The sequence below is a fragment of the Conger conger genome, chromosome 15, assembly GCF_963514075.1.
Source record: "Conger conger chromosome 15, fConCon1.1, whole genome shotgun sequence".
NCBI lineage: Eukaryota > Metazoa > Chordata > Actinopteri > Anguilliformes > Congridae > Conger > Conger conger.
Window position 1 is genome coordinate 12575890 of NC_083774.1, and position 19297 is coordinate 12595186.

Consider the following 19297-nt stretch of genomic DNA (forward strand, 5'->3'; position numbering starts at 1 on the left):
ATGTTGAGTAACAGACATTAAGGCTTAATCATGTGCAGATGTTGAGTAACTGCCTGATCTGACATTAACTTTGTGTGTTCTGTATTAGATGATTGGGGTGAATGGCTCAGCCTCGTCACATTAAGAATTTCCTCACAAGGAAATATAAAGCATTGTGAATTGAATTGATCATCTCAGTGATGTGCAAGTGTTCAGTGAAGCCCCTCTCCTCATCCAGGCGTGTCACACCCACGACGCCATTGCAGAGGCTGCCCAGCTGATGAGGGAGGCGGTCGATGACATCATGGTGACCCTGAACGAGGCGGCCAGCGAGGGAGGCATGGTGGGAGGGATGGTGGAGTCCATCGCTGAAGCCATGGGCAGGGTAGGTCTCGAACCCTGAGCACTTCTGAGTCAGACACAGAGAAACTGGGCTTTTCCCTGCAGCTATGCTAACTTGACCAGCTCAGAAATCGCGCTGGTCTGGCTGGTCAGAAGCTAGTCTAGCTGGGTATGAGCTGGTCAAACCAGCTACCAGCTGTTTCAAAACATAGCTTGAGCTGGTCAAACCATGTCAAGCTAAGAGCTGCTCTGAACTGGTCAACCAGTTACCAGCTGTTTCAAACCAAGTTTGAGCTGTTTTTTTCAGCAGGGTTCTACACCCACTAAATCTGCTGGGATGCAGAAAAGGCAAATCCAGCCTGTTTCATTGTGTAAAAGCACTTGGCTGGCGTGTGGAGAGTAATGCACAAAGGGTTCCACTTGCAAGATTTGCACGTTCCCTGGATATCCTAACATTTGTAAAGAATCAATTTAAGGACTTCCACATTCTTTTTGAGGTTTTTAAAAGTGTTTGAACAAACTTTGTCTGCAAATTTTGGTGATTATCTTGAAAAGATTAATCATGTTCATGTTTTATATAAATAATACAGCTGGTCCTTGGTTAGTATCCTCGTTCTGCTGAAATGTGGTTTGGATTGAAGTTGCTCAGGAAGCATTTATTTTCAGTAACACTGAGGAATTTTAATATTGCCTGATTTATGGTCTGCAGTACTTCTGATGTACCCTACTGTACATGTTTTTATGGGTCCCTGAATTTGGGGTCTTGAAAGAATTGGCTTTTGTGCTGTTGGTAAGATTACTGAACCCAAGACTCTTGAAGCCTTCAGAATAATCGTCATTGAGTTCCTGTTAGTGAACAGTCAAGCAGAGACACTGACAGACATGTTTTTAGTTATTAAATGAATAGCCAATACTAAGAGCACACACAAGCTTAATTTCTGACAGAATTAGACATCTTCTCTTTAGCACTCTTCTGAGGTACATCAGACACAAATGAAAATATTCCTAAATTAAATAAGTCATTAAATAACTAATTGCTTGTAAAAAAAGCACTTCAGCGTCTCACTGGTTCATGTCATGTATTAGCATAAGATATTTTTCCACCATGTTTAAAACGCAGTTATCTGATGTACATTAACAGAATTTCTGATGCAAGGTTCACTGATGTTCACTTTGTTGAAGAGGAGAGTAAAATTCAGTTTCATTAAGTTGAGTAATCGCTTTAGAAATCAGACCTCATGAATACATCATCTAATTTAGCCTCCTTTCTGCTAATAGCTACTCACAGGGTGGCTCATGTAAAGCTAACACATCTGAGTAATACATATTTGCCTGCATGAATATCAGTGGGAGAGGGAGAGGAGTTGAGGGACATGTTCAATCACAAATTTTTAAATGAGTTATTCAGTTTATAAATGTGATGTTATTCTGTGCATCTCATTATTTTCCGCGTTACCCCTCGATTGCTGTTCAGGGGGTCGGGAATAAATCTCTAGTTGTGTGACTACCTGATTGTAAATAGCACTATACAAATTAAAGATTGATTGGTTGGGGGCATGGTTGACTGATTGGTTAATTCGTTGATTGATCGGCCGTCTCTCCTCTCCAGCTGGATGAAGGCACGCCCCCAGAGCCAGAGGGCTCCTTTGTGGACTATCAGACGACGATGGTGAAATACTCCAAAGCCATCGCAGTCACCGCCCAGGAGATGGTGAGAGGGAGAAACTGAAGGGAAAGCAAACACATAAACTTACATCTAAGCTAGTTTATTTGCAGGAGTTTGGGGAATAAGTAAAGAAACTCTCGATACCTCTCTGCCATTGTTCCCTGGAGACAGAGCCTTCAGCTCCGCTCAATCACTGAGAGTGTATGTATTTATGTATGTATTCAGGAATTGTGTATTGGTTTTTGCCTCACATTTACACCTGCATTCAGACTATTTAAATTTAGTACATTTTCTTTTGCATTTAGCTTTGTTTTACATTCAGATTTAATGTTGTTTACTGTAGTTGCATATCTACTTGCTAGTCAGGGAATGTTGTTTTCTCCAACATTGTAAGTCACTCCAGAGAGGTTAGCTACTAAATGAATGTGCTATCAGTGTGGGAGAAGCTGGGGCCACATTTGCCCCAAGCTTTGCTATTCCCTGTGGTAGTGCTCTTTATTCATGCTCGCAACAGGGGTTCCCATATTTTAATCTCATGGCCTGCTAAAACAACCTGGTCACATACCTCCCATAAAAACATTTATCCAATAATCACTACTGGCTGCAGTGATTATTGAAGTGATTATTTAAATGCTAGTACACATATATATTGTGATATAATTACATCATTTGGCCTGTAGAAGATGTAGGTGTTTTTTTTAAATATATACAGTATACCTACTGTACATATGTATACATATATATAGCATTCATTTAAAACTTCTATAAAGTTCTAAATGAATGTTTAAAATATTTAATATCGAATTATCTACTGCAGTCATAGTATAGTACAATTAGTGAAGATCTGTAAACCGAAGTTTACAGGAATGTTTCGCACTTTTGTTTAGATGGCGAAGTCTGTGACCAGCCCAGAGGAGCTGGGTGGTCTGGCCTCGCAGGTGACCGTGGACTACGGTCAGCTGGCCCTCCAGGGACGTCTGGCGGCCGCCACAGCAGAACCAGAGGAGGTAAGGGTCAATGTAACCGCTTGCAAACCGCTAGCAAATCCGCTTTATTTAACTAACGGGTAAGGAATAACACATCCCCAGACTCCTACTTAAGGGCAGAGGTGAATAGATGAGTGTTGATAAATTACAATTTATTGTTTAAATACAGATTAGCACATTTGACATTATGTGGATACTTTTCATACTTTTTCAGCTTACCAGGGAAATATTTGTTAGCTTTTTTGTTTAGGGCTGAGAAACCAAGATACATTATCTGTTATTAGGTCGTCACCATGTGCCTGGTGTGCTCCGATATTCAAAATGGCGATGGCTGTGTAGGGTAATGGGTGGGGAAGTGGGCCAGACCTGGGTCAAATGCAGAAAGTGTCTACACTTTTCACTTAGTTTGTCTGGTGTATTGGAACTCATGAAATACTCTCAAAAAGTGCATAAACTGGTCTTTTTGGTTAGCCCAACTGCACCAGGCAAGATGAATCCAGCATAGAAAAGTATTCTATCCAAAACGATTTAATATCAGGTCTGAACTGGTCCCGTAACTCCATGGTCGCAGGTTTGGTTCCCAGATGGCCATGGGCTCCTTTGGTATCCAGCTGTTTAAATGGATAGTATGTAAGGTCTAAGTTGTGTAAGTCTCTCTGGGTAAGTGGGTCTGCTTAATGCCTTAAATGTAAAATAAATAATGTACATCAGGGCCAGAAATTCCAGGGGTCCCTCTAAAAAAAACTCCAAAAGACATGTCCATTTCCACTTTGACAAGCAGCACTTCCGTACACCTACACTCCCAGCTGTAATTTAAATATCTTACGCAAGTACCCAGGGGTGTACCATATGCAGAGATTTCATGGAACTGCCACTTACTGATTTGTTAATAAGAAGCTTTGTCTCACCGTGAGCGGCTGAAAAAAAACGTATTTGACGGAACATTGCGCCCAAGTCTGTTTTGACACCTCCGCAGTCTGCTGTAGGTGAAGAGAGGGGGGGAAAATGAGCGCGTGGAAAAAGCTGTCTGATAGTCGCAAGCCTTTAGCAAAAGACGTTTACATAAGACTGCTTTAAAGTCCCTGTTACCATAGCGACTCCATATTCCAAACCTAGGCTGCCTATAGTCATGTTCGCACTGAAGAGACACCTCACCCACGGTGCCTCTGTATGGAAATGTGTGATGAGTGCCATTAGTCCCCTCTTATGAAATATTGGAAATACATTTTGTGAAGTACACCTCTTGCTGCTAATGAGGTGCTGCAGTAGAGGGCCCATGAAGTGCAGGTTAGGTAGCGATTCCGGGCTCTTTCCAAACACTTATTTTTACCTCCTTGCTTCCTTTCCTTGCCTCCTTTCCTCGCTCCTAGCTCCACCCATTGGGGGAGGCAAGGAAAGGAAGCGAGGAAAGGTTTATTAAAATGGAATGTCCTTGAACTTTCAAGCCAATGGAGGAATAGATTCTGATTGGGTGAAGGTGGACGGTGAATGGAGGAATAGATTCTGATTGGGTGAAGATGGACACTGAATGGAGGAATATATTCTAATTGGGTGGAGGTGGATGGTGAATGGATGAACGGATTCTGATTGGGTGAAGGTGGACGATTACTGGAGGAATAGATTCTGATTGGGTGAATGGTCGGTGGCTCTGTTTACAGATCGGGTTCCAGATAAAAACCCGGGTCCAGGAGCTGGGTCACGGTTGCATATACCTGGTCCAGAAGGCAGGTGCCCTGCAAGTCATCCCCACGGACAGCTTCACCAAGAGGGAGCTCATTGAGTGCGCCCGTGCCGTCACTGAGAAGGTAGGCCTGCCACAGCGCCCTCTAGGAGACTGGAGGACTGGTGATGAAAACCCTGTTCTTTCACCTTCGTTTTTTCACCACACAATTCCTTTCAATTCTGAGCCATGGAAAAGCCTTTACAAACTGAAATAGGTGCTGTTGATGTTATTCATATTTTAGTAAGTATTGTTTCAACAATCCTTTTATATTAATCATATGTAAATAATCTTTGTCAAAGGATAGAGAGGTTTTCCAAAGCATAATGGCCATACTCATCATGGTCTTATCTCTCTGCTCAGTAGATGAGGAGCAGGGTGGACTATACAAGTAGATAGAAGTGACATACTGCAGAAGAACTGAAACGTGGCTCTCACCTGAGAACACGGCCACCCCGGCTGCCCTTTCCTCTGCCTTCTCTTTTTCCCACACACCCAGATCCTCTGGCAGAGGAGGTGGCACAGGTCTCCTAATCTCATCCTCATGGAGATCTAGTGTCTTCTCCTCACCCTCTCCTTCTCCTCTTTTGAATTTCATGCGGTTTCTGTTACTCTGCCGTGCAAACTGTTTATCATTGTTGTTTATCGCCCCCCGGGTCCTCTGGGGAACTTTTTGGATGAGATGGACATCCTCCTCAGCTCCTCACCTGTCAATGACACCCCCCTGATCCTCCTGGGTGACTTCAACCTCAACTCAGAGTCCACCCAGTCTACCTTTCTCTCCCTCCTCTCTTCTTTTGACCTTACCCTCACTCTTTCCCCTCCCACCCACAAAGCAGGCAACCTTCTTGACCTCATGTAAATGTAAATGTAAGAGCACATGTAGACTCACGGTTGGCTCTGCTTATTGTGGTTGTCGCATGACACCATTGGCCACACAGCTACTATGAGTGTGTCTGCTAAAGGAATTCTAGTGGAAGAACAGTTTCACACAAGGCCATTCCCTGGTTGACAAGGCTGAGCCAGAGACAGGGCCTCATAGTGCACTGCGGCTGGTGTTTTTCAGTATGGAAGAGGAGGAATGTTTCACTGCGCATCCCCCTCACCCATGCCTCCCATCACACCAGTGAAAGCTAGCTAAATCAAAACCATACAGGAGTGCACAGTCTAAATTCAAGTTAAAAGGTCTTAAGTGCCTCCCATCCCCATATATTTGCGGTAAGCTTTTGTGGAAATGGGTTTTATTTGCATGCAGATATGTATGCTTGTGAATTTTCACTCCGTGTGTTCTAGTGAGACACCCCATTGTCTGATATCGGCCCATGCCTCATGCTGACTGTGGAAAGCAGATCTCTTTAACTCTGTCTCGTTTGGTTGCTCACAAGATGGCAGACGCATTAAAAAATAAGATAATCATTCTTCACTTGCTAAGATTAGCTCAATGACTACCACTGGGGTCTCAACTGGCAAGTGTAATTGGGAAACGCAGCAAGATAAAGCTACAAGATGTACTGAACAACCAGCAGCAAGCTAAACGGTGCTCCACTTCAATTACTTGAGCAATTATGGGAAAGTATGTTTATTCATGGGTTTTTTGTGTTCCTTCTTGAGGATGCTAGCATGTTGAAACCATCCAGATTTTTCCCTTCTGTGGCCTGCCGGCTTTCAGTGCTTTCCCGGGTCTCAATCGGCTCGATTTGCATTTCCCTCGCTTAGTCTCGCCTGGTGCTTGATTTGATTTGGGGCTTGTTTCAGACGTGAATAATTTGTAGGTTGGCGTGTTAGGAGAACTGAACCTTGAAGCTCTGCTGAATGCGTTTCTCTTGGGTTTTTAGAGATGGCAGATGGCTGCTCTTTGTATGTTTGTTTAGCCCTCATGCTGGAGGACTTTTAGCATGTTATCCTGTTTACAGCCAGACATGTCCTAATGCAGTTTAACCGTCTTACTTAAGGGCTAAATCAGGTGGCATGTTCGGCTGAAGTGCGAGGGTAAAATCTTGGCCACAGGATTTTGTGGGCCATGACTAGGAGTCCCTTTAGCTGGCTGTAGTGTCGGCCCAAAAGGGAGCGATTCAGTTGGTTGGATATTGCCACCTCATCTTGCATGAGGCATTTGGGTGCCTGGAGTCTGCCTGGAGTCCTGCAGATTCAGTGATTGCACGGCCCGGCAGGGGGATTTCCCACAGCACGTTCTCAAAAAATATAGAAGAAATAGGGCTTAACTACCAAAAGTATATAAATAACTCAGGAGAAACGAACCTGTGAGCTGTGTCTACAACTTTTACATCATAATGTGGACAGTACATTTTAATTTTTCTTTTTCAATGTTTATTGTTCAATGATAATTAAAATTATTTCTTGGCGCCTTCAGTTTATTAGTATAACGGCCAGTGCCATACAATGTATTCCCGTTGATCCAAAACGGAGTTATTAGATTCAAAGAACAGCATATGGTAAATGGATTGGGTCTGGAACTTAATGAGGCCTTTTTGGCAATGACCGAGCCCAGGTACCGATCACAAAAAGAGGACGCTGCATTGTGACATCAGCTCATCCCGCCCCCAGGTTTCCATGGTGCTGTCGGCCCTGCAGGCGGGGAATAAGGGCACGCAGGCCTGCATCACAGCCGCGGGAGCAGTCACTGGCATCATCGCAGACCTGGACACCACCATCATGTTCGCCTCGGCCGGCACTCTCAACGCTGAGAACAACGAGTCCTTCGCCGACCACAGGTGACAGGGGATGGAGGGTTTGAGTGTGTGTGTGGGGTCGGGGGGGGTGAGTGTCTGACCTTGTGGGGGTAACCACAGCTCTTATTTATCACTTATTTAAGAGTGATAAATAAGAGTTTGTGGGAAAGACACAGTAGGGATCTCCTACAGCACAGTGTGCTACCACTGCATCAGGTTTCTGCACAGAGAAGCCTGCCCCCTACTGGTCCATCAAAATAATTTCCAAATAACTAATTCATAACATGTAGCTTAGAGGTTTTAGAATAGCTATTGAAACCTCCTAGCTATAGCATTTGTGCAAGGCCACAGGTTGGTCAGGAAAACTGTGTCGCTGGAATGAAAGGCAGAGGAGGCTGCAGGGCTAACGGCCTTGTTCATGCTAACATTTCCTGTGGAGGGTTTTGCTTTGGGGAATTCAGAGAGCCTCCTTTCCTACAGGGAGAACATCCTGAAGACTGCCAAGGCGCTGGTGGAGGACACCAAGATGCTGGTGGCGGGGGCCGCTTCCAGCCAAGACAAGCTGGCCCAGGCGGCCCAGTCCTCCGCCAAGACCATCACGCAGCTGACCGACGTGGTGAAGCTGGGCTCGGCCAGCATCGGGTCCGACGACCCGGAGACGCAGGTGGGCGCGCTCACTTGGAGCGCTAGCGGCGCTGGGTAGTGAGGTGTAATGGATTTTGGCATCCCCCAGCCCTTTGTCATTTGTACTAATTTGCAATCTAATCTGTAGATTACAAATCTAATTTGTGATTTCCAGTCACGTCTCTCGTCTGGCCTGGCTCGCTGGTGCAGAAAGGAGCTTTTCAACGGCTCAGACCCTTACTCATTCCTGCTGAAAATTCCAGCTTCAAGCCCTTAAATTCCAGCCCAGTCAAGCTGGTCTAAAGTGACTGTACAGGGACAGAAAATAGTTGAAATAACCATAAATTAATAACATTAAATCTGTATTGAAAAAAGCTTCAGGATTGTATGGGCATGGTTGGACCACCTCACCACCCCACCTCCCCCCTCAACTCCCTAAATGTACTGTACCACCCATGAACAAACAAATATATGAGTAGCTTGGCTACATCTATCGGGAAACTGAAGGCCCTGGGCGGGATTCTAATCTGGGACCTTTTTCCTGTGAGGCAGCGATGTCATCCACTGTGCAGCCACAAGCCTCTACCTACAACATTCTCTATGCAAAATCTCTATATCCAAATTGCATGAAACTATGGTAGGGGATATGTAATGAGACTAAAACATTTATTGGCCATTAGATCAGGTCCTTCTTGTTGTTATGAATGACCTGGACCCGATAGCTCAGACACTGGTAACACATTGACCTCCACTTATTTAATTCCCCCCCAAGAATTGATGGAAATGTTTAGACTGATATAAATCGAGATTGCAATTAATTCATTTCTGTTAATGATTCACGCTTAATACATACCATAATAAGCTCATACAATGTAGTCTGAAGCCATTCACGGATTCATTTTTTACATTCACTTTAAACTCTGTTTTAGACTCTTTAACTGGTCAACCAGCTGTTCACCAGCTGACCATCCTATATGGTCAGCAAGTCTCAAAAAACACAGTTTAAACCATCTAATCCCAGGTATTTTCAACAGGGATTTTCTGATGCAGACTAAAAACTTCCTCAGACTGACCCTTGACTGTCCTTCTATTTTTTTCTTCTCTTTTCCTTCGATAAGACATAGGCACAGGCCAGATCGATTAGCTATAGAGGCGGCCATATTTGCTTTTGTTTACAACACTAATTGTTGGTTTGCTCAGCAAAAGGCGCACCTATTAATTATAAATAAGGGCTTCTTTGTCTTCTTTGCGATATCGCACTTGTGTTTTCCCGAGATTGATGCTGATGCTCTCCACTTTTATAAGTGGCTGTGGGTAAGAGCAGCCGCTAAGTGAAGGCACTCTGAGTCATTAATCTGAGTGTTTTTACTCTGTGTGCCCAGGTGGTGCTGATAAACGCGGTGAAGGATGTGGCCAAGGCCCTGGCCGAGCTGATAGGGGCCACAAAATGCGCGGCAGGAAAGGCGGCCGATGACCCCTCCATGTACCAGCTGAAGAGCGCCGCCAAGGTAGGGGGGCTATGCCGCGTGGACCGGGTCTAGATTCAGAACCGTACCTGTCTGACGGCAAAGGGTGTGGCACTGTGGCTGTCTCACAGTACTGCACTGCAGACCTGGGTCAAATAGGTCATTCTTTTGGATTCACATATTCAAATTTAAAGAAAAAGAAAAAAAGTGTAAACCCCACCTTCTGGTCCTGCCGGTTGGCTCAGTTGCTCCAGACATGATCAATTGTGCACAGAAAAGAATTTGAATCCAGAATAATTGCATATTTGACCCAGGTCTGCAGAGCAGCCGCATCATGGCGGCGCTGCTGTCGTCTGTTCGGTGCTGCGTGTTCGCAACAGCCGCGGGAGATGCGTGAACGACAGCCCAAGCACTCCGTGACCGGAACAGCATAACCGGAGCGCCGTGACCGGAACGGCGTGACCGTGCCGGTCTGGAGCTCCCAGACTCAGGACCGATCGGGCTGATTTAGGATTCTCTGCCTCTTGTGTTTCTGCTTCGCCCGCATCGGCAGAGTGACGCTGTTAAAAAAAACCTAATAAATAAATGTGGGTATTCAAAACAGCCCGGCCAATATATTTATATTACTTCTGTGTGCCCTTTTTTTCCTTTTAAGGCCACAGTTTTGTCTTCCGGACTGTTCCGTTGTTTCCCAGTGGAGCCGGAGGCATTCAGAGACCTGAGCTCCATGTCTGCGTTCGATGGTGCCGGGCTGATAACGTTCGCTTGTAAAACGGGGATTCACTGGCTCCATTCTGCACACGAAGCCCTTCTGGGGATGAGTGTTTTGAATTATCCTTGGCTTTGCACACCGTGTACGATGCATCAGACTCTTGTTTTTAACAGTGTATCCATGTTTTCCGGTATTTGTTCCCAGATGATAAGCTAATGGATAAATAAATGCGCCCCGTTTTGTTCACAAAAGCAAGCAAATGTATGCTGCGTTTTACCATTAGTTTTTGGTTAGCAGATCCCTTTGGAGAAAGTTAAACTCCAGAAAGGGAAAGATAAGAAACATCCATTCAGCAAACCTTACCCAGAGGGGCCAACGAGAAACCTGGATTTATACTGCAAGAGCGAAAGATAAAACTTTTCTTTACTTTTTTTTATAAATGTAGCTGTATTATCTGAGGCAGTTTTGATGCGGTATATCGCTTGAGAGCACAGCAGCAGTGACCCTGACTGAGATCTGGACCTGCAACCTGCAAGTGATTGCCACCCTCTACTCTTCTCATGTCTCGCTGCTGAAGCTAAGCAGACACGGACATGGTTGGAATTTTGATGGGAGAAAAATCGGTTACTGCTGGAATACGTATAATTGAGCCTGTAGTGGGCGCTCTTTCTTCTGGGCTAAGTAGAAATCCATTGGCCTGCTACAGTGTGGAAGGTTCAATCGTTCAGATGAAATGCAGTGGAAAATAGTAGGGGTGTTAATGTTGGTGTTCTCATCTGAGAAACTGGCTCTTTAATCGTCTAATCATCTCCCCTACATCGGATTGCTGCATCCCTTGTGTTCCCTTCCTGCTTTCATTCTCCAGGCCTTCAATGTAAAATTACTGTTTGACCTTCCTGGTAAACTAGCTTTTTACAAATCCTGTACCTTAATCAACATTGGTAGGATTTTATTAAATAATAACCTTCCCCTGAATTTGAATGAAAGCTGGATGTGGGATATTTTTTAATTCAGCTAAGAGCGATAGCAATAACATTTCAGTCTTTGCTTTTCTGAAGGCATTTATATTCAGTTATATAAAGGGCTTAAACCGCTTGCTTTGACACACTCTATCTGATTATACATGATATACAGAGAAACGGTTCAGATTAAGTACCTTCCTCGAAAGGTACAACTGCAGGGTTTGGACCTGCAACATTCTGGTTCAAATCCCAGCCCGCCGGCCTTGAAACACACACACCCGGCTCGTCCACTTCGGAAATGAGCTGTTCCTGCATTGAGCGCGGGTCATGTGACTGGGTGATGTAACCTGTTTTCTCACCCTCTCGACCCTGGTGAAGGAGCTGTGGCTCCCTGGATAGGCCCTGGTGCGCTCTCCTCGTTTCCACATCTCAGAGTGGGCACCTGCCGTCCCCAGCACTCTGAGTGGCTCCTTGCTGAGTGCCTTTCTGTCCCGTGGAGTGGGACAGCGTACAAAAGGGTCGCATTCGGCAACGCCTGGTCATTCAGCCCCGAGGGCTCTTCTCTGGACTTCACAGCTGTCCTCCCTGAATCAGGGACTTCCGTATCTGCACTCTTAGCTCTGCTGCCAGGAACTGTGTTTCCGTTTCCATTCCGTTGCAGTTGGCAGATGCAGACAACGCCCTCTGTTGGCTGTGTCTCGCTGCCGGTTTTTAAGGTTATGTTCCACTGAAACATCAATCTATGGTCTTTCGGATCATTTCAGAGGTACATACTTTAATTATCATGAGGTATGGACTTGAAAAAAGAGGTATGGTCATTTCGACAAAATATGTACAGTTGCTCATTTGCATATTTTATTCAAGATGGCGGAAATGACAAATTCAGATATTAATATAATTTCAGGATCTAACAATGAGATTTGTGGTGCTGTACCCGCCCCTAAAGCTTATAACAAGAAAACAATTGTCTCAAATCACTGATTTGCGGCAATAAATGGGACAGAACCTCAACCTGCCCCTCCTGACGCCGCCTCTTCCCTCCTGGATGCAGGTGATGGTGACGAACGTGACGTCGCTCCTGAAGACGGTGAAGGCGGTGGAGGACGAGGCCACTCGCGGGACGCGCGCGCTGGAGGCCACCATCGAGTGCATCAAGCAGGAGCTGACGGTACCCGCCAGCCGCCACGACGAGAGGGGGGAGGGTCGGTGGGCCTTGAGGAGGAGGACAAGTGTGGGCTGTTAAAGGGTAGGGGGAGGGGACAGGAGTTGGAGGAGGGGGAATGGGGCAATGGGGCAGGAATTCGTAAGGGAGAAAACTGCCAGAGAAAAGTGCTGGAGGCAAAGCGATTTTAAAAAGAAGAGAACATCTCAGAAGCTCTGAAGAAGGTCTTTGCCCGAAAGCTCAGCTCCTTAATAAACATTTGTGAAATTTGCAATGAGAAAAACATGCAGATGTTCTTCTTTTTGAAGGGAGGGCTTTGTAACCAATCACCGTCAAAACAACACTGAGTACTTTCCCCCCCCTTCCTCCTCCTCCTCCATCCTTCCCATTATCCTCTAGTTCTTCCCCTCTGTTCTAATAAGATGCTCTGTGATTGTTACAGAGAATGGCACAAATCTTCATTAGTTTATTTTTCTCGCAAATTGCTCTAATCCTTATCAGCGTCCCCTCAGGATGATAACAAGCATCGGAGGTGCACTGCACGCAATTAAAAGGGGTTCGATAACACAAACACGGCTGCGCTTGATAACAGGAGTCACTGTGCTTTTAACACCATGCATCACTTGTTTAATTAAATAAGTGCTGTTAAATGCTGTCTGTGCTTGCTACCTAATTGGCAAATGTACTGCATGGGCCTTATCTACTTTTCTGTGAAACACAAACCATTGTGTGTCCGTAAGTCACATCGCTAATAGGCCAAGACTTAGCTAGTTAAGTAGCGAGTTGAGTTTCAGTATCCAAGAGATGGTCTCCTGTCTGTTGATTTGTGTTCTCTGCCGGGCAGTTGTTCCAGTCCAAGGACATTCCGGAGAAGTCCACCACCCCGGAAGAGTTCATGCGCATGACCAAGGGAATGACCATGGCGACGGCCAAAGCTGTGGCGGCAGGAAACTCCGCCCAGCAGGAAGACGTGATCTCCACAGCTAATCTGAGCCGCAAGGCCATCTCGGATATGCTAACCGCGTGCAAGGTACTGGTCCGTCTCCTCGACACTCTCACGCCTGGGCTTAACTTCTACACACACAGCCAGGAAAGCACATTACAATGGCAGGCTTGGGTGGACACCTTTTGCAAAGCCTGCTTTTTATTTGTCAAATTTCAATTTGCGAGATCAGCCCTGTCAGAGAGAGTATTATCTGTATTTCCTGTCGCCATGGAAACATGTCACCACAACACTACCCTACTTGCGGCAAAACCTCTGGAGACTTGTTTTACATAATCTCTACAGAGTGGCCTAGCGCCACACTGATAATAGCATCCATAACAGTAATATAATAACTGTGAATAGATAGTTCAGGAGTGCAGCATATTGGATTTTTTTAACAATACAGTCTTTTCCTTTGTGTACATTTACACATGTTTGCCTCATGCATGTTAATCCCTGTTTGTGTGGGTGTGTGTGTTTGGCCCTGTATGGGTTTGTGTGTCTGGCCCTCTGAGAGTGTCTGTGTGCATTCACCATGCACTGTATTATGAGGCTGTACTGTGTGTGTGTGTGTGTGTGTGCATTAGTCACCCTGCTCTGTATTATGAGGTTGTGCTGTGTGAGTCTGTGTGTGTGTGTGTGTGTGTGTGTGTTTTTGTTTGTGTGTCTGTGTGTGTGTGTGTGTGTGTGTGCGTTATTCACCCTGCTCTGTATTATGAGGCTGTGATGTGTGTGTGTGTGTGTGTGTGTGTGTGTGTGTGCATTAGTCACCCTGCTCTGTATTATGAGGTTGTGCTGTGTGAGTCTGTGTGTGTGTGTGTGTGTTTTTGTTTGTGTGTCTGTGTGTGTGTGCATTATTCACCCTGCTCTGTATTATGAGGCTGTGATGTGTGTGATGTGTGTGTGTGTGTGTGTGTGTGTGTGTGTGTGTGTGTGTGTGTGTGTGTGTGTGTGTGTGTGTGTGTGTGCGCGTGTGCATTATTCACCCTGCTCTGTATTATGAGGCTGTGATATGTGTGTGTGTGTGTATGTGTGTGTGTGTGTGTGCATTATTCACCCTGCTCTGTATTATGAGGCTGTGATGTGTGTGTGTGTGTGTGTGTGTGTGTGTGTGTGTGTGTGTGTGTGTGTGTGTGTGTGTGCATTATTCACCCTGCTCTGTATTATGAGGCTGTGATGTGTGTGTGTATGTGTGTGTGTGTGTGTGTGTGCATTATTCACCCTGCTCTGTATTATGAGGCTGTGATATGTGTGTGTGTGTGTGTGTGTGTGTGTGTGTGTGCGTGTGCATTATTCACCCTGCTCTGTATTATGAGGCTGTGATGTGTGTGTGATGTGTGTGCGTGTGTGTGTGTGTGTGTGTGTGTGTGTGTGTGCATTATTCACCCTGCTCTGTATTATGAGGCTGTGATGTGTGTGTGTATGTGTGTGTGTGTGTGTGCATTATTCACCCTGCTCTGTATTATGAGGCTGTGATGTGTGTGTGATGTGTGTGCGTGTGTGTGTGTGTGTGTGTGTGTGTGCATTATTCACTCTGCTCTGTATTATGAGGCTGTGATGTGTGTGTGCAGCGAGCAGCGTACCATCAGGAAGTGAGTGGAGAAGTGCGTGACAGAGCCCTGGTGCTGGGGACTGAGTGTACAGCAGGATACCTGCAGCTTCTGGAACACGTACTGCAGGTGAGTCTGAGGAACCTCACCTGTGTCCTCGTGAACCGTACCGTTCTGTGTGTATGTATGTGTGTGTGCGTGTGTGTGTGTGTGTGTGTGTCTGTCTGTCTGTGTCTCCATTTACATGAGTTAGTATGTGGGTGAGCATATACATGTCTCTGCATGTGTGAGCGCATGTATACGTGTTAGTGTTTGTGAGAGCTGGAGAGCGAGTGCATGACTGTGGATTGTGTGTGTGTGTGTGTGTGTGTGTGTGTGTGTGCGCGTGCCCATGCATGCATGTGTGTGTGTATGCACATAATGCTTGTGTTGGGACACATATGCAGGAGTTTCTATGTGTGCAGTGTGTGGTAACGTGCTCTCTCTCCTCTGTGCTCAGGTTCTGCAGAAGCCCACGCCGGAGCAGAAACAGCAGCTCAGCTCGTTCTCTAAGCGTGTGGCGAGCGCGGTCACCGAACTCATCCAAACAGCCGAGGCCATGAAAGGTGAGAACACACACATACACATGCACACACACACGCACACACACACGCACACGCACACAGACACACACACACACAGACACACAACACTGCGCCTCTGTCCATGGATGGGCGTATATCAGCTTCATATGATGTCACTTCATGTTAATTCAGTCTGTACCCAATGAGCGCACAGTGTGTTTATTTTAATAGGGTCACAGCGGGTTCATACTTCTTCTCATTTTTAATACATGACCATAAATCCATGTCAGCCCATTTAAAAGCCACTTTGCTGTAGATGTCTACCTATAGATTCACAACATGGATTTCTACGCTTCCTACATTATATTACTTGACAAATACTGTAAATTGCATGTCACCATAATACTGTATGACTAGAAGCGGCAGAAAGAGGAGCATCGACACGTTCGATGCTCACTATGTGATGCTGTGTCGTATAGTGTGGGTGTGCAGGCACTGCAGGTCGTTGGTCGCTGCAGGGGTTTAAGTGCAGCGCTAAAACCTATAACCTACCAGAGGTCTAATGTCATCTTTTCTGCCCTGCCTCAGACGGAGGTAAGTATATTACTTGCTCTGTTGCTCATGCAGATCATCCTTCATGGACAAAGAAGTAGAGAGGTGCGACAGAGCATGAGGGAGATGGGGTCAGAGGGGGGAAGAAACTTTGAGACAGGAGAGACAGGGAGGGGGAGAGATAGAGAGGGGGAGAAAAGAGAGAGACAGGGAGACTGCAGGAACAAAAGTGGAACGGTGAGGAACAGGAGAGAGAGAGAGATGGAGAGAGGGCGCCTGACTGCATTTCCCCAAGGTTCCCTATAATCAGTAAAAAAATAGATGTATCACTCCATCTGTTTTTGCAAGCTGTTCCAAATGCACACACTTTATAGGCACTTTGAAAAGTCTATAAAGAGTGAAGATGGCCCATTAGGAAGCGCTCTCAGTAAAACACTGAGGCAGAGGTCACATGGGCGATGGGTCTCTGGACGGCGTGGCAGTACCTAAACACTGCACATGTACGGCAGGCTTGTTAACTGCACAAAACAGCCAAATACAGTTCCATGGTGATTATATAAATCTTGTACTATTAATACTTGGGTGGTTCTAGTGTATTGTGGGTACTCATTGCTTGTTAATAACCAATTTACTCCAGTGCACTTACTGTGGGTACACATTGTGCCTATGGATAGGCAGTATGCTGCGATGCATTGTGGGTACTCTTTGTGCTTGTTAATAAGCATGATGTTGGTGTGCATCATGGGCATTTTGTGTCATTTCATATTTTAATAAGCATGATGTGGTGCATTGTAGGTACTCATTGTACCTGTAATTTGCATAATATTGTGGTGCATTGTGGGGTTTTCTCTGTGTCTGCTGATATTTTGGGTACGTGCCTGTTGGTCAGCCATGATGCTGCTGCATTTTCCTACACAGAAAAGAGAAGTCAAAATTCTGGAAGAAATACACTACATTCTCTAGTAGGATTACAAGGGGTGATGACCCAGACTAGAACCATAACAAAATAATTACTTCTGTTTCTTTGAGCCAATCAATCATCTGACATTTCTGTTTATTGATCATAATATTTCACAGCTTTTGGGACTCGAAAAGAAAGCTTAATTTGAATGAAAAGTCGAGCTTCAACATGAGGAAATTAAAACAGAAATCCCTCCTATGGGCTTTTCTTCTATTAGCCTGTGTGGAAAAAATGAGTTTGATCTTATTTCTTCCCAAAAATCCCCATATTTCATCATGAAAATCCCGCTATTTCATCCCGCTTCTGTTACAAGTGTCATAATTATGATTTGCATCAAAATCCATGGTCTAGCTCAGGGGTGCACAACAAAGGTTGATCCATTTCAGGATTTTGTTTCAACTTCAACTCTTAATTATATAATTAGTTAAATCATATCTTGATCTGACACCTATATAGACATCAGCTACAGCCACAGACTGCAAAAATGTGTCCCAAAGACTTTACTGTGCTCAAATATAGGAGTGAACCAGCATAGTTTGTAGTGTTGCCAGACAACTAAAACTAAGATAACTGGTTGGAACAAAAACCAGCACGTGGACTAGCCCTCCAGGACAGGAGCTGTGCACCCATGGGCTAGCTTAATTACTGGCATGATGGTATTAGCATGATGCCATTGTGGAAATGGCCTATGGTACTCAGTGTGCTTGTTAATAAGCCTGATACTGTGGTGGATTGTGGGTACTCAGTGTGCTTGTTTAAGCATGATACTGCGGTGGATTGTGGGTACTGAATGTGCTTGTTAATAAGCATGACACTGTAGTGGATTGTGGGTACTCAGTGTGCCTGTTAATAACCATGGTAATGTGCTGTATTGTACATTCTCCATGTGTTGGGGTCATTCCAGGCACGGAGTGGGTGGACCCAGAAGACCCAACTGTGGTTGCTGAGACAGAGCTACTGGGGGCAGCTGCATCCATTGAGGCTGCAGCCAAGAAACTTGAACAGCTCAAGCCAAGAGCCAAGCCCAAGGTACAACACCTGCCCTCCAGCTATGTACCCCAGTAAAGCACCCAGCACTGTACACATGTAACCTTTCTGTACCTAAAAGCACCCTTTAACTGTAACCCTTATAAATTGTAAAATCACCCTATACCTCCCTATAACCCTATAACCCCAAAAAATACCTCCAACCTGCTATCCCTTAAACCTAACTCACTTCCTTTCTACCTCCAAAAGCTTCCCCAAGCCTCTACTCTGCTTCCTTCAAACCAAAGAACACCTCTGAAAAATCCTCTGAACCCTCTCACACATGGACTACCTTCAGCTCTGTTCCCAAAAGATATCTTTCATTTGCCACCTATCAAAAACACTCAAAAACTTTGTCTAACTTGTTGCTTGACTTACTCTGCATTTGAGCTGAAACTGGTCTGAGATTCAGTGCTTCAGTGACTGCTTTTGAGTCTAGCTGACTTATTCTGGGCTCTACATAATTTTTTGGGTGATTTATTCTGTCATTTATTGACATACTGCAAGCGTTGGTGACTCATTTTAACTGTGACCTATATTTAGGGACAGTGACTTATTCTGCACTTCAGTGACTTACACTAAGCTCATGGTTCAGCACATAATGTGGGTGGCTTGGACCATCTGTATGTCTGATATAGTGTTAGTCAAGCTGTTTTTATGTACATAATTCTGTCAGACTACAAATCTCTGCACCTATTTGTAGAGATTAAGCAGTCAAGCCAGGAAACCATTGTGCATGACACATCTGTGCTGTTCATGGACAGTTAATGTAGGTAGGTTTTATTGTGTGATTATGTAGTGAATTTATATCGGCCATTTTGTTTATGGGAGATGCAGTTATACTTGCATGGTACTCTTGAGGTTTATCTTGAAATTGGTTCATTCTGGAGGTTAATTATCTGAGACTCATGACAAAAAAGTTTACTGGTGCATATAAATGTGAATCCTGTACTTTATTTGCTGTGAAAATTATTTACATTAGGGTTTTGCCTAAAAGCAGCTCCATTTCCCAATTGCAAAGACGTGTGTCTGGGTGCATCTGTGTGTGTGTTTGCATGTAGGTGCTTTTATGTGTGTGTGTGCATGTATTTTAGTTTTCATACATTATAGTATGTGTGCTACAGAGCATGTGTGATTGCATATATCTGTGTATGTGTCTTTGTGTATGTTATTGTGCATTTGTTTTTGCACTGTAAGTTTGCGTGGGTGCGTTTGAGCTGTGTGCGTGTGTGTTCTATGCGGTGCTCAGGACATTGTTTCTGTGGCCTCAGCATGGGCAGAGGACTATCTGTTACCACTGCAGTGATGTCCTCATCTTTCTGAAGGGTGGAATCGACCTGTCAGATTTAAG

At 45.0% G+C, this 19297-nt stretch overlaps 1 protein-coding gene across 1 annotated transcript in view; it reads left to right on the forward strand.

The window, feature by feature from the left end:
* LOC133111497 (talin-2-like) overlaps positions 1-19297 on the forward strand; it is a 141874-nt gene that overhangs the window by 112457 nt on the left and 10120 nt on the right. The window contains exons 42-53 of the mRNA XM_061221908.1: positions 218-364; positions 1931-2032; positions 2875-2994; positions 4632-4778; positions 7259-7425; positions 7864-8047; positions 9390-9515; positions 12199-12315; positions 13154-13339; positions 14866-14973; positions 15344-15449; positions 17825-17949. Of these exons, the coding sequence (XP_061077892.1) occupies positions 218-364; positions 1931-2032; positions 2875-2994; positions 4632-4778; positions 7259-7425; positions 7864-8047; positions 9390-9515; positions 12199-12315; positions 13154-13339; positions 14866-14973; positions 15344-15449; positions 17825-17949 (1635 nt within the window). The remainder of the gene's footprint in view (positions 1-217; positions 365-1930; positions 2033-2874; positions 2995-4631; positions 4779-7258; positions 7426-7863; positions 8048-9389; positions 9516-12198; positions 12316-13153; positions 13340-14865; positions 14974-15343; positions 15450-17824; positions 17950-19297) is intronic.